This window comes from Blennius ocellaris (assembly GCF_963422515.1).
Source record: "Blennius ocellaris genome assembly, chromosome: 9".
NCBI classification, from domain to species: domain Eukaryota; kingdom Metazoa; phylum Chordata; class Actinopteri; order Blenniiformes; family Blenniidae; genus Blennius; species Blennius ocellaris.
The window spans coordinates 905,245-932,486 of record NC_137658.1 but is presented as its reverse complement, the minus strand read 5'-3'; the positions used below and the strand labels follow the sequence as shown (position 1 = coordinate 932,486).

Sequence of the window (27,242 nt, the reverse complement as noted above, 5' to 3'; positions counted from 1 at the left end):
AGTCGCCCCCTCTGTGACTCGCCCCCATCCCTCGCCCAGCCCTCGCCCCATCCCTCGCCCCACCTCCGCCGGGTTCAGACGCCTCACGGGCCGAGACAATGGCGCCGGCATCCTCGCCGTCCCAGGACTGACGTGGAAAAACAGAAAAGCGTGGGTTTAGAGGAGGGCTGCCCTCTCCCTCTCTCTCCCTCTCTCTCTCTCTCCCTCTCTCTCTCCCCGGCTGCTCTCTCCACCGTGTACGGTCTCCTGCACGCTCTCTTACTCCTGGATTACAATCTCTTCATCCATTATTAATGAAGTTAAACTACTAGTGGCATGCTGAATGTGCTGCATGGGAGATTTGTAGCTAATCCAGCGCAAAACAGCCTCAGTCACATAATGAAGGGAAAAAAAAGAACAAATGTCAACAGTTTCACACTGGGACTGGATTAGACGCCCCCACCTCGCCCTCCCATTCACACACGGCCTCGCGCCCCTCTTTCTTCCTTCCTTTCTTTCCTTCTTTCTTTTCTCCACGCCACTTGCTCACACACACACACTCACACACACTCACAGGTCTGACATCCAGGATGGAGCTTTATGAGTACCTCCCTCCATCACCTTTCCTTGTGCGACAGATTAGTGAAGCCGGAGTACAGATTGAAAGGGAAAAGGCCAAAGGGCTGCCGAGGTCTCCGGCGTGAGGAATCACCCCGGTAGAGCAGTGAAGATTAGCAGAGCCGCCGCTACCGCTACCACCGCCGCCGCCGCTACTCTAAAAGCGGACCCCCGGTCTCACTGGGACGTTTCAGGAGACGCCGTCCGAGGGTCGGGCGAGGCGGTGAAATACGCCGCCGCTCCGGGAAAACGCACGGAACGCCGGAACTAATCAGAACACGTGAACATGAGACGAGCGTCCCGATTTCAGATCAGCCATGACGTCGCCGTCCGCCGCTTCTGCTCCCTCCTTTGTCTTTGTGTCTTTTATCTTTGGCCTCCTTTGTCTGCCGCTGGGCTTTGATCCTCTCGCTGCTCTTCCCGCCGCTCCGTTCTTCCACCTCAGTTCCACAGGTTCATTATTTATCAGTTTCTACCTTCTTAGCTTTCATTAAAACCAAATGAAAACCCTAAACCCACGCGGTGACGGATCCTCTGGATGATATTTATCTCACGTGAACCGTTTCCTGTTTAGAAAGACGATCAGTTTGTTTCCTCATTAATATATTTGCTCATTATAGCAGACGTGCACCGTTGACATGAGAGTCTACGGAAAATCTTTAAATCGCCTTTAAGGCCTGTTCTGACGACAGAAGAAAAGCTAATTTGACAAGTTTTGATATAATTTGTGCTTTAATGTTATTCTGACTCCGTGTCGCCACTTCAATAACTATTCTCAGCCGATATTAAACGACGCACGCTATAAAGCATTTCGCAAACGAAACCCGTAACAACAGGCGCCCGGCCACGGCGGCGTCGCCGTGAGCAGAGCGCACAGGACTCGTTTATTCTCGGGGACATTCGTGCAAATTGAAAATGACAGGGTCGTAAATGCGAAACAAAAGTAAGCGTGATAATAAAACTCGACTAGTTTGAAAATGAGCTGTGATGCTTTCAATGGCCCCAGAAGTCAGAAAGCACAGAGATCCAAGAAGAAGAAGAAAAAAAAAACAATAAGTGGACAAACTGCTCCTGTTCTGGTGGGAAGTTGCAGAAGCAGATGTGATGGAAAAACAAAACAAAACCAAAAAAAAAAAAACAATAAAGAAATTAAATAAATAACCACAGAACAGATGGTGTACATCAGGAATCCCAAACAACAGAGACATCAACTACGTAAGTGTTTGTATTTACTGCAAATCAGACGGTTGTATTGAAAAAAAACATCACATCACATATTTATATAATTCCAAGCATTAATAATCAGGAGGCCTGTGTTTTTCTCCCCGAGGCCCTCGAGCAGCAGACGTTTAATGATCCTTCAAGGTAGGAATAAAACCATCCACACCCTGAAGGTTTCATTTGTTTTGCGTCGTTCCGTTGGTATATGTATATATGTATTTTATATATATATATATATATATATATATATATATATATATATGTGGTTAGATATGACACCTCCTGCCGCTGCTCGTCTGACAGCAGCTGCACTCCATCTCTCCCTGCCACTCGCCTTCCTCTTCCTCTTCCTCTTCCTCTTCCTCTTCCTCTTCCTCTTCCTCAGCGGACCAATTAGAAGCCGGCCCGGTCCAGCGGTGACCTCCGGGTGTGACGGGAGCGTTAGCATGTAGCCCCGCTGTTTTACATGTTATCGACGTGCAGGGAGGCATCATGCTCATTTTATCACACCAATTTCATTCTTGGCCGACTCCCCCCCCCCCGGGCGACTCCCTCACCCCACCACCCCCCCACCCCGCATTGATTTTTCATGTAATTGATCAGCGAGCCGCTCCGGCAATTTATCGGCCCGGTCGCACCTGTGATTAAGGCTGCAGGGGGGGGGGGGTGAGGGGGGGGGCACATGTGTTTACGCACGCCGCGGCTATTAGCCGCCGCCCGGAGACGGGTTTTTTTTTTTTGAGGCTCGCTGTCCGAGGAGTCAAGGGGTCCGACGGGGGGGGGGGGGGGGGGGGGGCGCCGACGTGCTCCTGCAGAAAACGCAGACGAGAGTTTAATTCGGGGGGGGGGGGGGGGGTAATCCGCATTCATGTGAAGCGCGCCTCATGCATGGGATTAATATCGTGGCGGTCGGGGGGGGCCAAAGCCACAATGACATCAGCGAGGCATTTTCTTTGGAAGCGCACGGGATGGGATAATTACAGAAGAAGACAAAGACGGAGAGCCGAGTGCTTTTTAAATATACACGTCCCTGCTCGCCCTGGCCGCGCCGGCGGAGGGGCGAGGGGGGGGGGGGTAAGACTAGCGCGCGAGGCAGCCGCCGGCCTTGGGCATTACGTCGTAAACCGCGGGGGCCATGTTGCCGAGTTGGAGTGCTTAGCGGCGGCGGAGCTCATCTCCCTTTGGTACTGTGACAGAGCTGCAATAGCAAGGATCAGCCATAAAGCCGCTCAACAAGCTCAAGAGCTATCAAAGAGCCACCCTTTTAATTTGGTTAATTTACAGCCAGCTTTTTCACTAATAACGTTCTTGGAGTGATACTTGACAAATGGAAATACACACAGGATATTTCTGTCTCCCAGGAAAAAGTCTCATCTAATGTTTTCTGGTTTTTTTCTCTTCTTCTCCTTCTCTCTCTCTCTTCTCCCTCTCTTTCCCCTCCTCCCTCCCTTCCATATTTATCCTCCTCTCCACTCCCAAGTCCCAACCCCTCCGTGAAGTGGAATTCCTGGCCATTGCTTTATTTTCTAACATATTAGCAGTGCATAAACTGATTTGTTTCAAAAGATTTGCGGCTTTGGAAAACACCAATTTGACTTAAAATTTTATTACATGGCCACAGAGTGCTGGCCAGACAGAACCCTTGCGACAATCACATGTGGTTTGAGGCTGAATGTTCAAAAAAAAAAAGAAAAGAAGAAGAAGAAAAGAGGTGAAATCAGGCTGGTTTTCTCAGGCGAAGAGAAGAGAAGCTCTGAATAATGTCTGCATTACTCAAGCGGCCAGATGCCATGAGGACAGTGTCCTCTGGACGTACATCGATACTGGAGGGGCAGAAAAAGAAGCTTGGAGTCACTTTGCGTGGTGACGTCAGGCCTTCACGTGAGAGTCTGACCAAACCAGCTCCTTTTGTGATTTCACAGGAGAAAAGCCAAATATTACCATCTTGTTTGGAATTTAAATGGGAACTATTCTTTATAAAAGGGCAATTTTGAAACACAATATTCTTTTTTTTTTTTAAGAGCAATCTCGGATCAACATGAACAAACCACTGCAGTTTGGCCTATTTTCCTTTTCTTGGTCAGTTAACGTGAACCGTTCTTATTATTATGTACGTGTTGAATCGTGATCATAAATAAACCACTGATTTATATTCTGCACAAAAACATGCCTCGTGCACGATGAGTGGAATTAATCATTTCGTGGCTAAAAGATGTCAACCTAATTAAAATGGAGCGTATTGTGCGTCACCGCGGTGCGTCATCACGGTGCGAGGCCCTGGTGCTGCTGAAGGTTAAGCCTCTCTTACAGTGCGGCCATTTCCAGTTCATTCCGATTTAAAATAAATACAAATAAAGCCTGCTTGTGCATCGACTTCACGAGGCCCTCTGCTTTGTGGATGTGGTGCAGCGGTCCGTCATTCCTTCCCTTTAAAGTCGAGGCTGACGGAGAGGAGCGGTTTTTTTTTTTTTTTTGTTGGAAATCCTGCGGGAAGGAGGAAAAGTTGAAGTGTCCAACTCTGGCTGACACCGGCGGGGCCTGATGTGCTCGTTAGGAGTCAGGAGAGGAGCGGCAGGCGGAGCGGGTCACCCCGCTTCTCACATCACACCCTTCTTTCAAGTGTCCTCCTGCGTCGCCGAAGATGACGGCGGCGAATCGATAAGCGCTTGAAATGAAAAGAAGCCGCCGGTTTGGCCCCCGAGGCGAAAGATTTCATACCCGCAGCCTCCTCTGAACTTCAGGCGTTCCTCTGCACCCTTCCGCGTGAGAAAAGAGGAGTCTCTCTCTCTCTCTCTCCCTCTCTCTCTCTCTCTGAAGGTAAGAGCTGAGCCATCATGCGTCTCTCCAGCTCCCTCTCTTCCACCCCTCCCTCTCTTCCACCCCTCCACCCCTCCCTCCCTGTGATTTGAAGACGATGCTGAGCTGCTGTCTGAAACCGGCACCGTGCTCGTTTACCCGCATCTCACGCGCGTGCACGCGTCACCGCGCTTGTGTTTGATATTAAATGCTTGTGGGGTTAAATTGTGAAGGAAGGAGCTGTGTTGTTGTTGTTGTTGGGGTTTTTTTTTTTTTTTTTTTGGGCAAATATGCTCATTTTATTTATTCTTCCCCATATTGGTTTGCGTTTGACCCTCCACGTGCAGCTTGTAGTGTTCCGAGGAGACCGGGATGAATAAAACATCAATCTGCGGGCCTCGAAACGAGGGTTTCTACCTTGTTGGTCTTAATTTAGCGCCTTTACTTTGTAAGTAAATTAGCCAGGATTGAACAGTTGTTAAAAATAAGAATAATAAAACCCAAATACTATGCAGGTTTTTGTTACACGTGAAAACCAGATTCAATCCAGATCCTCGTCTGGGCTGCAGGAGGACACGTTTTGCTTCAGTGTCCCCCTTTTTTTGCCTGGAAATTCCCGTGTGGATGCGCGCATTAATTACCAGTTTAATGGGAGTATGACTAAAAATGTAAAAGAAGGATTAGGTGCTGGGAACGCAGGCCTCCGTCCGGTCTGCGCCTCACTTAAGATGCGAACTGCAGAGAGAGAGAGAGAGAGAGAGAGAAAAGTGCGTGTATCTAACGAAACGAATCTATAAAAGAACATTTGCATCCGAGCCAGCTGTTCACTTCATCTGCACATAAATCCGCAACACGATAGCGCTGTCTGGCCCTCCAGGAGCCGAATGCATCAATTTAAATACTTCTGTTCGCTACACACCTCCAAAAAAAAAACCCCACCTCCCATCGTCCTAAATTATAGATCTTGGTGGAAAAGAATCGCTCGGTAAAAGTATTAATTTGAGTAATTTCACCGACTGCAAAAAGCGCAATTTGACTCAATTCTGCGTTTCAACCTAAAAAAAAAAAGCATTTCGTGTCAATTACTCGCCTGTAAATTGATTCAATAACGAATTTGTGGTTAAAACTGCTGTTTGTTTCCGCTGAGATAATAAGCAGTTGCGTCGCTTGATGTAAATATGTGGTTGGATTTAAGCAGATTGCGCCGTTCCAGAGTTCCACCCTTCATGGGCGGGAGAAGAACAAATCTCTCACTTTTCCTTTTTCTTCTTCTTTTTTTTTTTGAAACTGCGCTTTTTTTTTTTTTAAAAGATGCCACTCATTTTCTTTTCTCGTCTGATTGTTGTTGAAAGTTGAGCAGCTCCGCGCTGCCAGACGACACAAGCACACGCGCACACAAACACTCCCCTTTTAAAAAGGACGCGCGCGCGCACGCGAGAGGGGTGCCGCGGGAGCTCAAAAGCAGGAAAGGAAAAAAAAATTGCGCCACTCTTGGTGCGTCTTTCTTTTTCAAGGGGGGGAGAAAAGTTGAGGAAAGACAGAAGAGGACGAACCAAGGGGAGACTCACATGAAAGAAGCGCCTCCTTCGCTATTTCGCCTCTCACTGTAAATAGATGGTTATTTATGCGCATAAATGAAACAATCCTAAAAGGTTTGCGCCGCGCGCGTCTCTATCTCTTTTTTTTTTATCTCTCCCCCCCCCCCTGGATCCATAAGCTTTCGGGAGAAGCACATCCATGCGACGCTCACATTGCGGGACAGAAACGTAGACTTCAAAGTGACTGGATCTTCAAGTTGACTGACTTTCTTGTTTTTTGTTTTTTTTTTGGTTTTATTCTGTGACTTTGGACGCTGGAATTAATCTCTTCGCTTCAGAATTCAACGCAGACGGCTGGAAAAGTCGAGTCCCCGCCGGTGTCTATAGCTGGTAAGTGCAGAAAGAGAGGAGCACACACTAAAAAAAGAAAGAAAGAAAGAAAAAGCCGAGATGTGAGTTAATGCAAGTGAAGGAATTTGTTCCACCTCGTGTCTTCGGCTGCTGTGTGTCTCCTGATGGGAGTTTTTAAAGCCGAGCTGTAACATAAAGGAGCATGAAGTGATGTGAGGGCAGGGCTCGACTTACAGGTCGACGGATGATAAAGATGTATCGTTAGTGGTGATGGAGTGTGTGGAACGCGAGAATCGCTAGAAGAAAGAAAGAAAAGAGAAGTTCTTTGAAATGTAAAATCATCATAATAATAATAATAATAATCCGAGTTCTCCACGGCTGTGCGTAAAACAGTTTTTTCTGTATTAAAGAAACCAAATAATTAATAAACTAGTCAATATGAAGCGTGTGAAGTCAGCAGAGTTGAGTTTTATCCTCCTCGGCGTCCGTTTTCAATATTAGAAGAGCGGAAAGGTCTCGCGCGCTTTAACGAGCGCGGGCGCATGTGGCGGAGGTTAGTCGACTCCTCTGCCGGTAAAAGGCTGCGAGTCTCGGGCTCCGCTGTGTTAATTTCACGAGCAAAGCCGGTGTCGAGGCATTTGCCAGCTTTCTGTCTGCGCTGGGCCCGCTGCCATGTGAGTCACTGACTCACGTCAACTGTCGGTGGCTCGAGCCGCAGACGCCGTGAAGTGAGAATGAATGGATGAACGGGATTTAATGGGAGCGATGGTAATACCCCGGACGGCTATTTTAAAGCGCCGCCGCTGCTGCTGTGTTACAAGTGGAATAAACACGTGTTGTCGGGCTTATTTCCCCGCTGATCCGACACTATTATTAATATTATTCACGCCAATACTTGCTATCGTTGTGGCAGATCGTTTTACGCGGCGCTTTTTTTTAATTATTATTATTTACGAGAAATAATATTTACTGTCCTGGGAAAAATGTTAAATGAAAAATGCTGCAATATACAAGTGTTTAGAAAAAAAAATTGGTTATTGTCTTTTCATTTAGCGAAATAAAAAAAAAAGGGGGAAATGAATCCAGGAGGCGTCGAGGGCCGCGGAAGCAGAGTGAAATATTGCAGCGACCTCTCATTAAACCCCGCTGATTAGATCATCCAATAACCCCCCCCCCGCCCTCCCGCCTGACCTCCACTATTTCATTTTGCAGAGGCACGGGGAGAAATGTTGTGCAGGTAGTCGCGCCGTGTAAAACTTAACCTCCAATATCTCCCATCTTTTTGAATTAAAGTGGGCCGTGGAAAGGAAAAGATGGGGAGAGAGAGAGGGAGAGAGGGAGAGAGAGAGAGAGAGGAGAAAAAAAAAAACAACCTCGCACATGATGTAGAGCAGGTGAAGAGAAGAAGTGGAGAAAATGGTTAACAGCATGACTGCATGCAAATTCCCCCCGACTTGAATTATCATAAGCAAACAGTGTGAGCCTGGACTAATAAAACCCCATCTGTGTAACTTCATATCGAGGTAGTCGAAGGGCTGCGATAATGAATTTTGTAATATCCCACCGACAGACATCTCAATCAGACTCTAATCCCGTGATTTTACCACGGAATCACTGCACTTCCAACTGCTGCTGCACCACCAAAAACACAAAACCCGGCTCACGCACAACACGGCGGGCTTTAATGCAGACACAAAAAAAAAAAATAAGTCACCGAAATATAAAAGATAGAAATAACGGAGATTTGAACTGTAATTGCTTTTAAATCGAGAAAGATTGCACATAAAATGGGAGATTACTTCCGTTTTTAATCACTGGATTTTCGAGATTTATGCTTAAAAAACTGGCGTCTGAAACGTTGAAATAAGACTTTTTTTTTTTTTTTTTTTTGCACAGAAAGAACCATCAATGTACAAATCCATCGGTCGTGTTTCAGTTTATAATCAAATCTCAATCAGCCTCACTTTTACGCGCATTTTCTTTTTTTTTTGCATTACTTTTTTCTCTAATATTTAAGCATTTGAGATTCAATATTTTTGAGTCTATTTCTGACCGATTTGTCTGTTTTGTTTTGTTTTTCCCTGCAGAAGCGGCTTCCTTAAATCGCCATAATGGACTCCCACTGCCGCAAACTGGCCACCACCTGTGCGCAAATAGGTGAGTGTGTGATCTGTGCGCACCCGCATGACGACATGATGAGAAATCGCCAAACTGAAGCGGCGGAGACTCGGTGGGAGATTTACTCCTGTTTGGAGAATTGAAGGAAAAATAGAACCACGGGTTTATCTGCTCTTCCTGTTCATTTGTGAGGAAATAAAAGCGCATTTTCAATACAAACGCAATTAATTTACTTTACAAATTAAATCATTTCAATAAGAATTTAGACCACAAAGAAGGAAAAAAAAATAACTAGTTTGCCACGGCTGGTTAATTTTAAATTCAATTATTTACAATAAGATTTTTTTTAATCCGGAACCATAAAAAATGTCTGTGATATTTTAGTAATCGAAGCAGTAGTTTGTTTTTTTTGTTTGTTTTTTTTACATAATAGCCCGTTTCATCTTAGATTACACAAAATAAGGCAATTTTTAACAGAAAATTGCGTATTTACCGTTTTTATTTCCATGTTTTTTGTAGTAAAAAGTCACAATTTGTGTTTCTCTGCGTTTGATTCCACTTCTGACTTCCAGATGAAAATATATACAGTTTAGACGTAAATATGTCGAGACTCTTTTCTCCAGTTTCATGAGAAACGCTCAGACGTTCTGGCCTCAGAACGTCTTTGGAGAGACGATCCGTTGAAACGAGTCAGTTTTCAGTCTTAGAGCGACACCTGGCGGCGGAAAGTGGATCCGCGTGCAGGAGGCAGAACTGAGCAACATCCGAGGATTTGATAAAGGATGGCCGCTCTGCATAGAAAAGTTAATTCAGTCTCTTAAAAAAAATAAAAATAAAAAAAGAGGGAATATTCCACCACATGAATCGTGTTTAAAACACAAAATTCTGCATTTATTCCCGCTGCTGCGCGACCACAACAAGCGGATTTAATCCACCAGACTCCAGATCCATTCAAAATAAATGGCGATATCCAAAATAGCATCACAAAGCTGCAATCCCGCGCGACAAAGCCTGGGATTTATTAATTATTCTCCGATGTGATGGGCTGAATTACATCAGATCTTGTTAGGGACTTAAACGAATAACCGATATGTCTCATTGTGTTTCATTTAGTCGACATTGATGGAGCGGAGCAGTGGAGGAGGCCTTGGGTGTCACACAGTGTTAACCGCCATTGATTAAAAATAATAATACGGCTAAAATAATGCCTTCCAAATACACACGCGCGCGCTCGAGCGCGCCACAGTTTTGCTGTAATCTCATGCGCCGTTTGTTGGATTGACTCCGGGGAAAACTAAATGTATAATGAAAGCCCATTCGTGAGGAGGAATATACTAATGGAGGAATCTGATGTCTCCTTAATCCGATGTAAAAAGCCTTGTCGTCTCCCCCTATATTGACTGAATTGCTAATTAATGGCCCTCTATGGCGGAGGCCTATTGCACGCAGTAATCCGCAGAAGAGAGATAAAGCATTCAGAAGGTAGAAATGAAGAGGAAACCGATAATCCACTTCAAGTTTAGTATTACAACACCCTGGAAGACAGGAAAAAAAAAGGAGCAACAGACGCTTCACTGTCCGGCGTGAAGCAACATGAACTAAATCTTTTATATGTGCTTATTTCTAATCCGAATCATCCTTCTGGTTGTTACATATAATTTAAAAAAAAATGACCTTTTTAACTCGTTTCTTCGTGCTCCTTAACAAATGTAAAGCTGATGTGTCTACATTTACATCGCAATAACAACAAAATGTTAATAAATCCAATCTCATTGAACTGTGTTTGGATTATATTGTGGACGAGGGTTTATTTCTCTGCGCGCGCGCGTGTGCGTGCGTGCGTGCGTGTGTGTGCGTGTCGCGCACAGCCGATGGTCTGCTGGTATTTATATATCAGGGGGCTTTCACGGGATTAGCCCTTAACAGCGCCAAGTCCAAATGTGCGGCTGAATGGGCGTCCGCCCGGCCACGTGCAGATGGGAAGTGTGCTTTTGATTATGATGAAGAAGATGATGAAGGTGATGATGATGATGATTGCACACGCAGAGACGTCCTCGGATGTTGCGCGTCCCCCGCGCGGTTCGTCCATCACCGCCGCCCGGCAGTCACCGGTCACCCGGCTGACGTCTCCGCTGGAGCCGCGAAAACTGAAGTCGCGTTTGTTGGATTAAAACGTGTTTATTTTTGCTTTAATACGTCACGGCCTTATGGGAAATGGATCAAATAAGAGGGGAAAAAAAGAAAAACAACGCTGGTAAATCAGAGCGAGCTAATTAAAAGTCGCTTTTTGCAAATGTGTCAGAAATAAAGGTTTAAGATAAGATAAGAAATAATAAGTCACATTTAATCGGGCGCTGGTTTGGAGGTAAATGACGCTGCGCTCAGTAAAACACCTGAAGATTCTTATAGACAGCACAAACTCGGGTTCAATGAAGAAGACTGGAAATGAACGCGTGAATTCACCGCACGAGCCGCACATGTGCGCCTTCCTTCTAACATTGTGCGCAGTTGGCGCAGTGAGCGTCAGTCCATCAGGCTGCCTTTTCAAGTTACACTTGTTTGTCCTTCCACAAACTCTCCCTCTCTCTCTCCCTCTCTCTCTCTCTCCCTCCTTCTCCCGTGTTTGATATTCGGTGCGCATCTATTTTCTTTGCGCTTCCCTCCAATCCGCTCGGTGGCCGCTTTGATCCGCACCGAGTCCCAGAGCAAACCGCAGTGGCGGAGCACGCGGCTCTTCCCGGGTATCACGAGGACTGTCGTTTAACTGGGCCACTGGACCCGCCTCATAAAAATGAGGCCAAACTGCGTTATTTTCATTTTTATTTGGTCTCGCGCCGCCGCGGGTACACCGCGCGTCCCATCTCTCTTTACATGCTTTTTTATTTGGAAGGGGAGGGGGGGGGGGGGGGGGGGGGTTATAAGCGCCAGCCCCGGCATAAACACACGAGTAGACATATCTCGTTTCCCCGGCTCCGGTTGGCTGGGCCGCGCCGTCATCTCCACATGGACGCGCCTGTCAGAGGGAATATGGGCGGGCGCAGCGCGGTGACGTGGGGGTGTTGGGTGGGGGTGTTGGTGGGGGGGGGGGGGGGGGGGGGGGAGCAGCGCAGTGAGCTGAAATGAGGAGCAAGCGGCGTAGTGCGCGTCTGCCTCTGGATCTAATATCACCTACCTGTCCTTGTCACTCCCGACACTCAGCCGCCGCTTCACCGCCGATGCCATGGCGCAGCCCGACGGCCTGTTCTAGCGCGTTTTTCTTCCGGCGCAATCAGACAAGGGGGCTTCATTTCAACCGCGGGGGGAACCGCGCCGCCGCCGCCGCCGTGCGCCTTTTGGAGAGCTCGGCGCATTCCGCGTTGGGACTTTACGCGTCTCCCCGCCGCGCTCGAGGCTGTGCTGCCTGTCACCGATGAACTCTATGAGGGATCCATTAAACACGGAGCACCACCACCACCACCACCACCACCTCCACCTCACTGGGAATAATAAACTCGCCTCCACGCACCACACGGCTCCGGCGATGGCCTCGAGCTTACAGCCGCTGCAGCGGTCTGTGGACTCCAAACACCGGCTCGAGGTGCACACGGTGTCCGACACGTCCAGCCCGGAGTCCGTCGGTAAGAACCGGTCCAGGGGGGAGGTAGGGCGGGGAGGGGAGGCTGCACATGTTCCCTCCGATCGGGCGACGATAAACTGTCATCAATCAATGTGAAGGGACTTTTGCAGGCACGCAAATGACGCGGTTTCAGCTGTCACTTCGCCCGGACGTCGTTTGTTTGTTCGCTCGCGCGTGGCGGCGGCGGCGGCGTGAAAACTTTCTGTTATGTCAAGTCAGGAGTGTGTCGGCTAATAGTCGCGTCCTAGCAGGAAAAGAAACCGTGGTTTCATTATAATCTGGTAAAATACTAAATCTACACCAACACTATGGATTTAAAAAAATAAATAAAATATTTTAAACACTAATTATAAAATAGAATGGACAGTATTTTTCTTTTTTTCATTTCTGGAGCTCCAAGCCTTCATCTGCCCCAGCCGCTGATCCAAGTGTCTTTTCATCCCCCCAGAAAAAGAAAAGATCCAGAATAAGAACGACGACTCGTCAGACGACCCCTCCAAGAAGAAGCGGCAGCGGCGGCAGAGGACTCACTTCACCAGCCAGCAGCTGCAGGAGCTGGAGGCCACCTTCCAGCGGAACCGCTACCCGGACATGAGCACGAGGGAGGAGATCGCCGTGTGGACCAACCTCACAGAGGCCCGAGTCAGGGTGAGTATCCCCGCGGGTGTAAACAAAAAGCTAAAAGCTGTGTATCGTCTCAAGTAATTTGTTCCTCCTGCCTCGGTTATCCTATTTATAACCTGTGGGGTAATTACGCACGGATTGGGGAACAATTACGCGCGGTTTAATCGTCCTCAAAAAATAAAGTAACACACTGTTTTTTTAAATAGAAAACAAATAATTATCAAGCTGTTTAAATAAACCATCGGTGTGAGCTCAATTAATCCAACGTCAGGCCGCAGTGTTTATCTCCCAGCCTCCATTTACATTAGGCTCTTTCTCACAACTATACTAAATACATTTAGAAGAAGTCAGCGACGCGTTTTAATCTTTTGCGTAAATCATTCCCAACCTGCTACGCGCTAATTGAGTGTAATCGATTACTAATAACGTCGTTAGCAGTCGCGCATATTGACATTAGTCGGCGACAGATACCAGCCGTGTTCCACTGTTCGTGTGAAAGAGGTGCAAAGCTGGTATTTTGCGATTGTCGCTCTCCAGTGTGTGTGTGTGTGGGTGTGTGTGTGTGTGTGTGTGTGTGTGTGTGTGTGTGTGTGTGTGTGTGTGTGTGTGTGTGTGTGTGTGTGTGTGTTGTCTACACAGAGCTCCTCGGTGTGTATTGTGCTCAGATAAGACGGACTCGAACAGAAACTGAACAAATGCTGGGTTGGAGTGATTGATAAGGAATATATATATATATATATATATATATATATATATATATATATATATATATATATATATATATATATATATATATAAAAACTTGTCAAAATGTGTTTGACAAGTTTGACGAGCATTATAAAAGTAACAGACTCTAACGTAAACGGCTCTAAACCTCTTGTTTCCCTCTTCGCTCCAGGTTTGGTTCAAGAACCGGCGAGCGAAGTGGAGGAAGCGCGAGCGGAACCAGCAGGCCGAGCTCTGCAAGAACGGCTTCGGGCCGCAGTTCAACGGACTCATGCAGCCCTACGACGACATGTACCCCAGCTACACGTACAACAACTGGGCCGCCAAGGGCCTGACCTCCGCCTCGCTGTCCACCAAGAGCTTCCCCTTCTTCAACTCCATGAACGTCAACCCCTTGTCCTCGCAGACCATGTTCTCGCCGCCCAACTCCATCTCCTCCATGGCCTCCAGCATGGTGCCCTCGGCGGTGACGGGCGTGCCGGGCTCCAGCCTCAACAGCCTCAATAACTTGAACAACCTCAGCAACCCGTCCCTCAACTCCGGAGTGCCCACGCCGGCGTGCCCCTACGCGCCCCCGACGCCCCCGTACGTGTACAGGGACACGTGTAACTCCAGCCTGGCCAGCCTGAGACTGAAAGCCAAGCAGCACTCGAGTTTCGGATACGCCAGTGTGCAGAATCCGGCCGCTAATCTGAGCGCCTGCCAGTACGCCGTGGACAGGCCGGTCTAATGCCTAACCATGCACTGCAAAGAATTACCACCGTGCAAGAGCCGCAGGCTTGTTGTGATGCGTAAAGTGCTGTTCCCCCCTACCCCCCCACCCCCACCCCTTTTTTTTTCTTTTAAAGAAGTGGGGAAATCCAAAGGTGAGATCATTTTCAACTTTTAATTCTGGAATGTTTATTGTGATTTGCGTAATTCCGATTTTTTTTTTTCTGTTTAAAGACACGACAACTTGCACCATTAAAAAAAAAAAAAAAAAAAAAATCTAAATTATAGTGAGAAAAAAGTTCAAATCTTGCTGGCACGTTCATTTTTTTTTCAATTATTTGAAGGGGAAGTGTGTTTCTGGGGGTGCTTAAAACACCAAACGGCTTGTTGTGGTGGTCATTTTTTGCAGTGTGCGGGTTAATCACAACCAGCCGGCCACAAGAACAAGAGACTACTACAACTACTTTTTTTTTTTTTTTTTTTCAAAAAGGGCACTAGAAGACTGAACCACTGAGACAAGCTCAACTCCGGGTCGGAGTCACACAAGAAACGGGAGGTTTTTTTTAGGTTTTATTCCCCTTTTTGGTGATGCAGGCCTGCTTCACTGCGCCTCGGCGCGCGGCCTGCGACTTTTCTTTGCTCTCATATCGTCCTGAGGGGTTTCTGCGGGATTATTCTGGGTTTTTTGGGGGGGTGGGTGGGTGGGTGGGTTAGTGAGGGGGGGGGACGTTAACATGTTGACTGAAAAAGGTTGTATATATAGTTGAATTATCATCTCCTGTTTGTCGAGGCGAATGCGCTATAACCCTCCAGTCCTTTCCAGGCTCAATTTATCAACGCATGTGGAAAAAAAAAGAAAGAAAAAAAAACAACAAACCTTTAAAAAAAAAAAATGGAATCATGTTTTGCTTGCAAACAAAAGGGAATGTACATACTAAAAAAAAAAAAAAAAACGCACCAGTTGTGTGTTTCTAACATATTATAAATTTATTATTAATGTCTGTGTGAATATCGATTTAGAATAGCAATTCTGGATTTAAAAAAAAAAAAAAAGAAAAGAAAAGAAAAGACGCATCAAAAATGTTCCTGCGACAAATTATTTGGTTTTTTGCTCTGTGTATACTATTTGGTACGGAATTTTGTTTTTTTTTCAACATCCCAAAAAAAAACCTATTGTGTTTTATTTAATGGAAGTAAATATATTGTTCAAAAACATTTTTTCTGGGGGACTTTTTATTGAATGTGTGCGCCCGCAGCAGGCTGCTGGAGGAGTGTGAAGCAGTGACACTGTGTCTATAGCCGTTCGATTACGCGAGTCGCTTGTGCGGCTAATCTATAGAGGAAAACAAGCGGCTGCTCCAATACACATAGCGCCGAGATGCTCCGGCAGATTAACTGCTTGAATACATGTCTGCCCGGCTGGTCATTGGCGCTTGAAATAACACGGGAATCAACAAAAAAAAAGTGGGGGGGGGAGTTGGAACACACAACAGTCCATCAGGGATTTTTGTTTTTTCCCCTCTCTCTGCGTTTGATCTCACAGGAGACGGAGCCGAAAGTTTACTGAAGAGGCTTCACGGCAAGGCGACGATCCTCCGCTTTAAATATCCCATCTGATGCAGTCTGCGGCTTTACGAGGTCCATTTATTTCTATTCAGGACATTAGAAAACACCCAAAATACACCGTGATTTTAACACAGCGTTTTATTTCAAAGTATAAAGCTTGGCTGGATCTACAAGTCCACATTTTTCCACCTCGCGTTGTTTTCTTTTGCAACATTGCGCTTTTTTTTTTTTTTTAAAGTCCCGCTTCTCCCGTGCGTAAACTTGGCAAAGCAAAACAAACCAAGACAGGCGAGCTAAAGCAAACAAGCCACACACACACACACACACACTCACACGGATAGATAGAGCGGTATGTTGGCCCGAGAGGAGGCGGGGGGGGGGAAGAGAGCCGCTCCAGGGCTGCAGGCGGAGCGGAGACACCGGGCGGAGAGGCACCGGGGCCGGGGACGAGCGGAGCTATAGTTGCGCAACGCGGAGCGTCAGAAGTTGATTTATTTCTGTTATTGTTTTTTTTTTTTTTTTTGGACTTTGCACGTTTGAAATGACCCCGAAGCAGAAGTGTGTGCTAACAGAATAAAGTCAACCTGAATGTGGGGGCCTCTGGCTTGAAAATATGATTTAGGGTGTGATGTCACGCTGGATCCAAAACCTCGGCTCAACTCTCAAGGGGAGGATTATTTTGAGAAGTAATAAATTACGCTTAATCCAAATATTATTCTAACAAAAAAAAAATACTAAATAACACACAATAGAAAGTCTTTCTCTTGCTGCTGCTGCTGCTGCTGCTGCTGCTGCGCCCTGAACTCGTCGTCACCCGCCGCGGCGCAGTTCACGTTTCCCCTCTTCTGGACAAAACGAGCGTCACCGTCGCCGGAGCCGCAATCAGCTGACAGCGGATAAGCCTGCGCCAATACACAAAGTCTGCGGCCTCAATACACATGTGCACAATCAACATGGGGAAACGGAGGCTGGCGCGAGGAGGCGAGGTTCTTCACTTGGCGACCCGGCGCAGAGGACGACGGGCTTCCTCTCCTCCACTCCTCTCCTCCTCCACTCCTCTCCTCGAGGTAAGAGCTGATTCACCGGGGAACAACCGGCGGCTTCATGTCGGTGTGGCGAGTTAAATATCCAGGAACTTAAACGGGGAATATAGTTTGAACTATTACCGATTAAATTCAATCCAATTTAAATCAAATTGAGCCACTGCGCGCTGAAAAGAACAGCTGAGAAATTCAAATAACTAAAAGAGTCACGTAGTTCACTGCTCAACAAAGATGCAATTCTCATCTAATCAAAACAAATTCATACAATTCCTGCCCCGCTTTTTTTCTTTTCTTTTTAAAGGGGGGGAAGCACGAATACATGTTGATGTGAGATTTGTTCCGCCAGATGATTTTAAAGAAAGACAGAAAGAAATCCAATGTGACGAGACATCGCGACTCGACAGCTTCCACCTCCAGCTCCACCGGGGATTCAAATAAAAATGAAAAAAATAAAAAAAAGGCGAGCAAGTGCAAATATCCAAACATGTATCGTTACACCTCCAATCTAAATAATTAACAGGATTTCAATATTCATGCGGCGGCGGGTTGGAAAGAGACGAGGCGCTTTTCTAATCACGAGCTGGCGAAGAGGTCTTCAAACACACGTTGTCTGCATTCTTTTAAAATGTGAATTAATCACAAAAATGCAGTGTATTTATTGGATTACTTCGAGTTTTATTTCTATAGTTTAGGGGGGGAGAAAGCGTCATCCATTTAAATTAAATCCTGCATTAAACATCTGCGACAAATCTTTAGAGTTTCGATGCAATAATTTCATATCTGCATCTTTTTTTTGTTTTTAAACACGTGTGAAGGAACCACGGGAGCTGTAAGGTGAATTAAAATCATCTGCAATGAGGTCAGAACTTGGAGAGGGACGGTGGAAGGAGGTAAAGACGGTGGAAGGAGGTAAAGACGATGAAGACAAATTAAGTCGCAGCAGGACGAAACCAACACGAAGTTATGTAACAAGGATCTCATCATATATCAGATTTACAATTAGAAAACTGCTTTTAAAGCCTGATGTGGTGCAAAACACACAATAAAACTTTGTGATTCACACAGAAAACAAGAGGGAATAAAAGTGTGTGTATATATATATATATGTATTTAAATATATATATGTGTGTGTGTGTGTATATATATATATACACACATATATGAAGTTTCATTTTGTATTTGGTGTGAAACTAAAGTCTTCCTCTGCATCAGCAGAAGGTTGTTAGGGAAGTAAAGAGGGTTTGGGGGAGGAGTGTAGTGTAGTGTAGTGGGGGGGAGGGGGGGGGGGGGGGGGGTTGAGGGTTTGGCTCTGGACCAATGGGGGCCCAGCAGCTTCAGCTAAAGGTCACATGGTGTGACCTCACACATTCTCACCCTCACCTCCAGCTCCAACAAGATGCTGTCCGTCTGAGCTGGAACTCTACCAGGACTGAAAACCACACTGTCCGTCCCCTCCGTCCCCCCCCCCCCCCCGTCCTCCCCTCAGAAGACCTGCTGCTTGTCCTCCTGCTACACTCAGGCTGTACTTCAGGCCAAACACACTTTTGTTGGAACATACAAAGTAAAACAATAATAAAATAAACATCTTGTCTCACGCTGCCGTGTCTCTGCACCTTGTGGACGTCTCCTGTGTATTTGGACATGTGACGTGTATTACGGTGTGTATTTGGACACAAGGTGTGTATTAAGGTGTGTATTTGGACACAAGGTGTGTATTACGGTGTGTATTTGGACACAAGGTGTGTATTACGGTGTGTATTTGGACACAAGGTGTGTATTACGGTGTGTATTTGGACACAAGGTGTGTATTTGGACACAAGGTGTGTACTACGGTGTGTATTTGTACACACGGTGTGTATTAAGGTGTGTATTTGGACACAAGGTGTGTATTAGTACACACGGTGTGTATTAAGGTGTGTATTTGGACACACGGTGTGTATTTGGACACAAGGTGTGTATTAGTACACACGGTGTGTATTACGGTGTGTATTTGGACACAAGGTGTGTATTACAGTGTGTATTTGGACACACGGTGTGTATTATGGTGTGTATTTGGACACACGGTGTGTATTTGGACACAAGGTGTGTATTAGGTGTGTATTTGTACACACGGTGTGTATTAAGGTGTGTATTTGGACACAAGGTGTGTATTTGGACACAAGGTATGTATTTGGATACACGGTGTGTATTACGGTGTGTATTTGGACACAAGGTGTGTATTTGGACACACGGTGTGTATTACGGTGTGTATTCGGACACAAGGTGTGTATTATGGTGTGTATTTGGACACAAGGTGTGTATTAAGGTGTGTATTTGGACACAATGTGTGTATTTGGACACACGGTGTGTATTTGGACACAAGGTGTGTATTACGGTGTGTATTTGGACACAAGGTGTGTATTACGGTGTGTATTTGGACACACGGTGAGTATTTGGACACAAGGTGTGTATTACGGTGTGTATTTGGACACACGGTGTGTATTTGGACACAAGGTGTGTATTACGGTGTGTATTTGGACACAAGGTGTGTATTATGGTGTGTATTTGGACACAAGGTGTGTATTTGGACACAGTGTGTGTATTTGGACACGCGGTGTGAATTACGGTGTGTATTTCGACACGCGGTGTGTATTAAGGTGTGTATTTGGACACAAGGTGTGTATTATAGTGTGTATTTGGACACACAGTGTGTATTACAGTGTGTATTTGGACATGCGGTGTGTATTTGGACACACGGTGTGTATTTGGATACACGGTGTGTATTACGGTGTGTATTTGTACACACGGTGTGTATTACGGTGTGTATTTGGACACAAGGTGTGTATTACGGTGTGTATTTGTACACACGGTGTGTATTACGGTGTGTATTTGGACACAAGGTGTGTATTACGGTGTGTATTTCGACACGCGGTGTGTATTAAGGTGTGTATTTGGACACAAAGTGTGTATTATAGTGTGTATTTGGACACACAGTGTGTATTACAGTGTGTATTTGGACATGCGGTGTGTATTTGGACACAAGGTGTGTATTAGTACACACGGTGTGTATTAAGGTGTGTATTTGGACACAAGGTGTGTATTAGTACACACGGTGTGTATTAAGGTGTGTATTTGGACACACGGTGTGTATTTGGACACAAGGTGTGTATTAGTACACACGGTGTGTATTACGGTGTGTATTTGGACACAAGGTGTGTATTACAGTGTGTATTTGGACACAAGGTGTGTATTAGGTGTGTATTTGTACACACGGTGTGTATTAAGGTGTGTATTTGGACACAAGGTGTGTATTTGGACACAAGGTATGTATTTGGATACACGGTGTGTATTACGGTGTGTATTTGGACACAAGGTGTGTATTTGGACACACGGTGTGTATTACGGTGTGTATTCGGACACAAGGTGTGTATTAAGGTGTGTATTTGGACACAATGTGTGTATTTGGACACAAGGTGTGTATTGCTGTGTGTATTTGGACACACGGTGTGTATTTGGACACAAGGTGTGTATTACGGTGTGTATTTGGACACAAGGTGTGTATTACGGTGTGTATTTGGACACACGGTGTGTATTTGGACACAAGGTGTGTATTACGGTGTGTATTTGGACACACGGTGTGTATTTGGACACAAGGTGTGTATTACGGTGTGTATTTGGACACAAGGTGTGTATTATGGTGTGTATTTGGACACAAGGTGTGTATTTGGACACAGTGTGTGTATTTGGACACGCGGTGTGAATTACGGTGTGTATTTCGACACGCGGTGTGTATTAAGGTGTGTATTTGGACACAAGGTGTGTATTATAGTGTGTATTTGGACACACAGTGTGTATTACAGTGTGTATTTGGACATGCGGTGTGTATTTGGACACACGGTGTGTATTTGGATACACGGTGTGTATTACGGTGTGTATTTGTACACACGGTGTGTATTACGGTGTGTATTTGGACACAAGGTGTGTATTACGGTGTGTATTTGTACACACGGTGTGTATTACGGTGTGTATTTGGACACAAGGTGTGTATTACGGTGTGTATTTGGACCCACGGTGTGTATTACGGTGTGTATTTGTACACAAGGTGTGTATTACGGTGTGTATTTGGACACAAGGTGTGTATTACGGTGTGTATTTGGACCCACGGTGTGTATTACGGTGTGTATTTGGACACAAGGTGTGTATTTGGATACAAGGTGTGTATTACGGTGTGTATTTGGACACAGTGTGTATCTGGACATACGGTGTGTCCCCGCCTGTCTCCGTGGGGACGAGCTGCAGTCGGGGGGGGACGAGCTGCAGTCGGGGGGCCGGCGGCCGGCCAGAGCGTGTGAAAGCAGATAAGCAGGGTTAATTTCATGACGCACACACTTCCTGCTCTGTGAAGTTCCATTACTTGAGATGAAAACAAAAACACACATCTGAGATGTTTTCTCTGCAAATCAATTTCCACACATGAAACAAAGATCAGCCGCTCAGCTCTCAAGGACCCCGAAGCAGCGAAGGAAGAAATCACCCATCAATATATCCGATCGAGGAAACGCGGCGGCGTTCGGCGGGAAATATTAAAGCGATGCAGATTTTCGTGTTGAATATTGTCCAGGAGGAGTTCAGAGTGAGCGAAACACAAAACCTCGACGTCGCAGGAATTAAAAAGAAAATAAATCAAGATGAAGTACGGCTGCTCAATTAATGGAGTTTTTCATATAAAGGAGGAAAAACGACGCCTCCTCCGTCACACAGGAAGTGACCACACATTTAACCTGAACGCGCCGGCACGAGCTCCTTAGCGCTAAGTTGCTAGTTAGAGCTAAGTTGCTACTTAGTGCTAAGATGCTACTTTTGAATTTCCAGAAAAAGTAATGCTGCTTAAATAATCGAATTTTAATCGTGACTAGGACCCCTGCAGCACCTCCACTCAGACATTTCCGGTGCAGCCGCTGCCAGACAGGAAGTGACGACACATTTAACCCGAACACACAGGCGCCAGCTACTTAGCGCTAAGTTCCTACTTTTAAATTTCCAGAAAAAGTAATGAATGTATGGTTTCCTCGCCGTTGACATACCTGCTGTAAACTAACATATAATGATCACGATAATAACCAGTGGTTTAGGTTCCGTGTTATTGTAAAGCTAAGTTATGCTAACGGTGGCTACTAGCATTAAAGCACTGTCAGGCTAACTCTTTTCAGTACGTGACGTAAAGTAACTTGGTAAATCTGACGGGTGGAACAGTTTGTAAAGACTACAGAGACATAAAGCCTCCATCAGGAGCTGAAGCTCTGCAGTGACGTAGAAAAGGTGTTTTTCTCAGCTGGTGGAGGTTTTGGAGAAGCGAGTTTCTCACTGGAGGCCAAAGTACCGACATAGAATCAATACTGGAGTTTATACTAGTATCTAATTATTTATTTGTTGTTGTCAAAAGATTGAGTGCAGTACAACTAGTACATTACAAGATATTTCTATATATTTAACAGGAGTTTTTTTTAAAACATGCCTCTGAAGGTGTACCCGAAGGCTTTATCTAATGTTTTACTTTGAAGGTGTAACCGAAAGCTTTATTTAATGTTTTACTTTGAAGGCATACCTGAAGGCTTTATTAAATGTTTTACTTTGAAGGGGTACCTGAAGGCTGTATCTAATGTTTTACTTTGAAGGCATACCTGAAGGCTTTATCTAATGTTTATTTTGAAGGTGTACCTGAAGGCTTTATTTAATGTTTTACTTTGAAGGCGTACCTGAAGGCTTTATCTAATGTTTTACTTTGAAGGCGTACACGAAGGCTTTATCTAATGTTTTACTTCTGGCTTATAAGAACATCTTTATAACCAGTTTCACTGTGTTGACTTGAAATATCAAATAAAAAGTGATTAAATATACAAATGAAGAGTTTTTAACAAAACATCTAGAAGGATATTTACTGAAGTCTAACATGAGGATGTGTGTTTACTTTCTAGATACTTGATTACACTGCGTCACCAGACAAAACAGAGAAGTGATGCAGTGGAACCAGAAGAAGGATTTACTGCAAAGCTGCAAAACCACACAGGTCGTACATCATTCTATTATAGACCAGAAAAACTGTTCAGTGTCATTTTCTAATTGCATATTTATTTTTACTGTTGTTTATTTTTGATTAAAGATGAAAACGTGCGTCATTCGGCTCTGATCCAGAACAATGTGGCCAATCGTTAAACTACATTTCTCTTCAATTTAACTTCTGTGTGAGTTTATAGAGACGCTCTGCTGGATTCTACAAAACAACCTTTACTAACGTTAAAAACTCGTGAAACAAACTGGAAATCAGTGTGGCTTTTCTTCTCCACACAATCTGGAAACATGCAATATTCAGAAATACCTTTAAATTCAGTGTTTTGTTAACGTTTATTTCCAGTTCAAGTGAGCAGAGTCTGGGCAGGAAACCTCTGAATCCCAGTTTCTGATAGACGTTTGGTTTTTGTTCTCAAAGTGACGACGTTTCACTCCAAATGAGAAGAAAAGGATCATAAATGATTAAAGGAAACCAAAACAAACGGCTGCTGTGGCTCGCTGGAAGAGGTTGCAGGTTCGATTTCTCACCTCCACATGCTGAAGTGTCCTTGAGCAAGACACTGAACCCCCAAAACCAGAGTTTGGCGGCGCCTCCATCAGTGTGTGAGTGTGATTAACAAAGTAAAGCTCTGATGAGGGACAAACGGTATTTCTGGTGTCGTTTTCTCTGCAGGAAGAATCAACAGATTCAGGTTCGTCTCAGTATTAAAGCTCCGTTCTGATTGGTTCCCTCCAGACCCGGGCCTCCACTCCTCCACCACCTCCACCTCCTCCACCTCACAGCCTTTCCAACGCGACACAAGCCGACGCCTTGAGTTGGACCCGCCCAGCAGTGACTTCAACGCTCAAGCAGTATGTGACAGATGGAGGGATTCGGAGGGGCTGATGGAGGAAATCCACTGAGGAGTATTGATCTTTGGCAGATCTGCTCTGCCGGATCTCCACAGGATCCCAACATCCGCAGAGGCCCGGGAGGAGCCCAGCTGCTGGAATCTCACGCCGCCCTCAAGCCGAGGAAACGTCGCTACGAAGAACCTGCGTTGCAAAGCTCTGCAGAACCACTGGAGCTGCAGAACGTCTGGAGGAGGAGGAGGAGGAGGAGGAGGAAACTCGAACCCTGGAACCCACGACGTCTGCGACATGATTAAAAACATCCAACATCAAACCAACGAGTGCAGCAGCTTCTGCTTCCTCTCTGAGAATCACTCCTTCACTCGTTCATCCTCGATCGGTTGTGTTTGTTCTCCTGCCGGTTTGGTGGAACGTCTGCTGAAATCTCAACAAACAGTGTGGTTGTTGGAACGGTTGTGCGGTACTGCCACAGTGGGATCAGTTCTGAAGAGGAACATTTTATAAGCTGTTCAGTTTTACGCTCTTCTTTTGTTATGATGCAGAAGATCAGAAACACTGAACCGTAGAAATCAAATAAGTAATATAGAATGTGTGAATTGACTTTTGTCTGGATGGTGCTGCATACATAAATAATAATAAAATTAAATATGGATGTGTACGAGGCTTAATGGCGGCTCATAGTAGCAGAAGGGAACCTCTGACCTCCTCCAGTCATCATGTACAAGTTACTTTCTGTGTTTTATATATATATTAGGGCTCTCAATTATAGAAAAAAAAATCATAATCAGGATTATTTAGGGCAATATTAAAATCACAATTACTTATACGATCATGTCTTTTATTTTGGAACAGCAATTATTTAAAAAAATGTAAACTCTCCTGTTAAATATGATATATATAATATAACTGTTGTACTGCACTCAATCTTTTTTAAACAATATATAACTTCAGATACCAATATAAACTACAGTAATAAATCATTTCGCTTTACATTATATGTTGATACTTTGACCGTCCTGTGACAAAGCTAAGCTAAGTACCTAAAGCTAAGTAATGCTAGTAGCCACCATTAGCATTACTTAGCTTTAAAATGACACAGAACCTAAACCACTGGTGAAACACACCGTTATTATCATCATCATCATTACATGTTAGTTTGCGGCAAGTATAACAACGGCGAGCACACGCAAGAAACCATACATTCGTTACTTTTTGGGGAAATTTCGAAGTAGCACTTAGCGCTAAGTGGCTAGCGCCTGTGTGTTCGGGACAAATGTGTCGTCACTTCCTGTCTGGCAGCGGCTGCACCGGAAGTGTCCGGATCACGATTAAAATTCGATTAATTAAGGAGCTTAATATATATATATATATATATATATATATATATATATAATTTTGGGATTAAAAAACTAACCTCTCAGTGTACTTCTGTAAGGAGTATTGTTCAATCCGGTTCTGAGAGTAAATAAATAAATAACTGTTTTCCTGGTGATAATAAATTATTCGTACTTGAATCTTTAGGTCTCTCTCTTTATTTCTTTTTTTTTTTTTAAACAACCTGTTTGAGAAGTGACTTCCGGGACTGTTCAGAGCCGCCGAAGCCCTCCTCCCTCACATCTCCACCTCCACCTTCATCTCCACCTCCACCCTCTCAGACACTTCTAATCTCTGGTAATTCAGTCACGTCGTGGAAACGACCTGCAGCCTCACAGCTCCGCTTCATTACTGCACAGCCAGAGCTCACGGTGTGGTAATCCTCCCTGCTGCATCACTGCACGCGCACACGCACACACGCACGCGCGCACACACACACAGATGAAGGTTTATCTTCAAGACGAGTTAAATTCGGGAGCTGCTTTCTATTCGTCGTTCCCACAACTCCACGTAAAGACGCACTTATTCTTTAAAAAAAAAAAAAAAAAAACATTGCGTGCAAGTGAATTTTACTGTTTCGGAGTGAAACACGATAAGAGACGTCTTCGGGAGGTAAAGACAGACATTGGTCATAATTTGGACGCAGGGACAATCAGCAGTGGACTGAACAGCCCGGCTGGGTTTTTTATTATTTATTATTTATTTATATTCACACCGTGTGTAATATCTGCACGCCTTAAAAAGGAGGTAATTAAACAAGATTAACTAAACAAGAAGGATGTTTCACAAAACAAATGACATGTTGAGTTCAGAGAGGAATTTAATGAATCTATTGCTTGAGTTGATTTACAAGGGAAGCGTTTGGCGGCGTGATTTTAAAGCGGTTTGGTTTCACATTTCTGTATCTGGGTGAGAAGATGAGGCGCCACAACATGAAGTTCATTCTACATCATGAACTTTTCAATCAGGAGTCAAACACGTTTCAGTTCAGGGGCCACATTCAGCCCTCTGGACAAAAGTCCCATAATAACCTTTAACTTCAAACCTTTAAGTTCTTCTTTGGCGTGGTGCAGATATCTGACGGAAATATGTGGATTTTCACAAAACCCCCCAAAAATGACTATATAGAATGACTCCAATCTTTAAAAAAAAAAAGCTTATTTTAATGAGGCCTTCTGGTGTAAAATGCCTGCAGCTCAGTTTAATATGGATCAACCACCAGAGGGCGCCAAAGATAGTTAATTCACACAGCAATTAAAATGAAGCTTTTCCATCAAAGAATTCAGAATCTGTCGGGATTTCAGACCATTTGGCTTCTAGAATGCGTTCGACGTTTTAGCAAGCGATTCTATATTCGTAGCACTAATAAAGAATTAACTAATTAATTTTTTTTTTATTTTCTTAATTAAAATACTTTTTTTGTGATAGGATCCATCAACAGTTGATACTAAATTCTAAATTTACTATCAAGTTATATTCATCATTATTGATTCCTACACATTTATTTTGACATAACTGGGATCTAATAACAAGAAATGTACAAGCTCAAGACACATTCACCGAACAAAAGGGAAGCTGATTGACTGGATTTTGTATATATATATATATATATATAAAAGAGAAAACCTTGATCCCTACGTGACAGCAGCAGTGGATTCTCCTCGATTTATGAGGCATCAGGACGGGTAATGAAGTGGAAAGGTCGAGGGGAAAGTGTCGTTATCTGCACTAAACCAATAGGTCACATTTCCACTCTGTACCTGCAGCTGCTGCCCTTTTGGTTAAAACAATACATTCACCTTGGCCACTCAGACGTCACATCGCCGACTCTCCATCTTATTGCCAATGTCACAGCGAGCGCCGGCAGATATTATCCGATAGATTTACCGCGATGCTTCCCCTGCAGCCACAGAGGCGATATGAACAGCGTGTAATGTAAGCCATGCATTATGAATCCAATTTGTTTGGGGGGTGGAGGATCTGTGGTGGGACAATAGATGGAGAGACACACACGCCACCACTAGATGGCAGTATACTGGTAGAATTGGGTCGCCCCAGTCA

At 44.8% G+C, this 27,242-nt stretch overlaps 1 protein-coding gene across 2 annotated transcripts; it reads left to right on the top strand.

Annotated features, from left to right (window-relative positions):
* Positions 1-6,092: 6,092 nt before the first annotated feature.
* pitx2 (paired-like homeodomain 2) lies at positions 6,093-14,971 on the top strand. 2 transcript variants are annotated; one of them, XM_080502086.1, is made up of 5 exons: positions 6,093-6,542; positions 8,591-8,660; positions 11,820-12,238; positions 12,686-12,885; positions 13,760-14,971. In XM_080502086.1, the coding sequence occupies exons 3-5, from the start codon at positions 12,031-12,033 to the stop codon at positions 14,315-14,317; spliced, it is 966 nt and encodes a 321-aa protein (XP_080358212.1). In that variant the 5' UTR covers positions 6,093-6,542; positions 8,591-8,660; positions 11,820-12,030; the 3' UTR covers positions 14,318-14,971. The 2 variants fall into 2 exon arrangements, with proteins under 2 accessions (XP_080358212.1, XP_080358213.1); XM_080502087.1 differs by lacking the exon at positions 11,820-12,238.
* Positions 14,972-27,242: the final 12,271 nt, after the last annotated feature.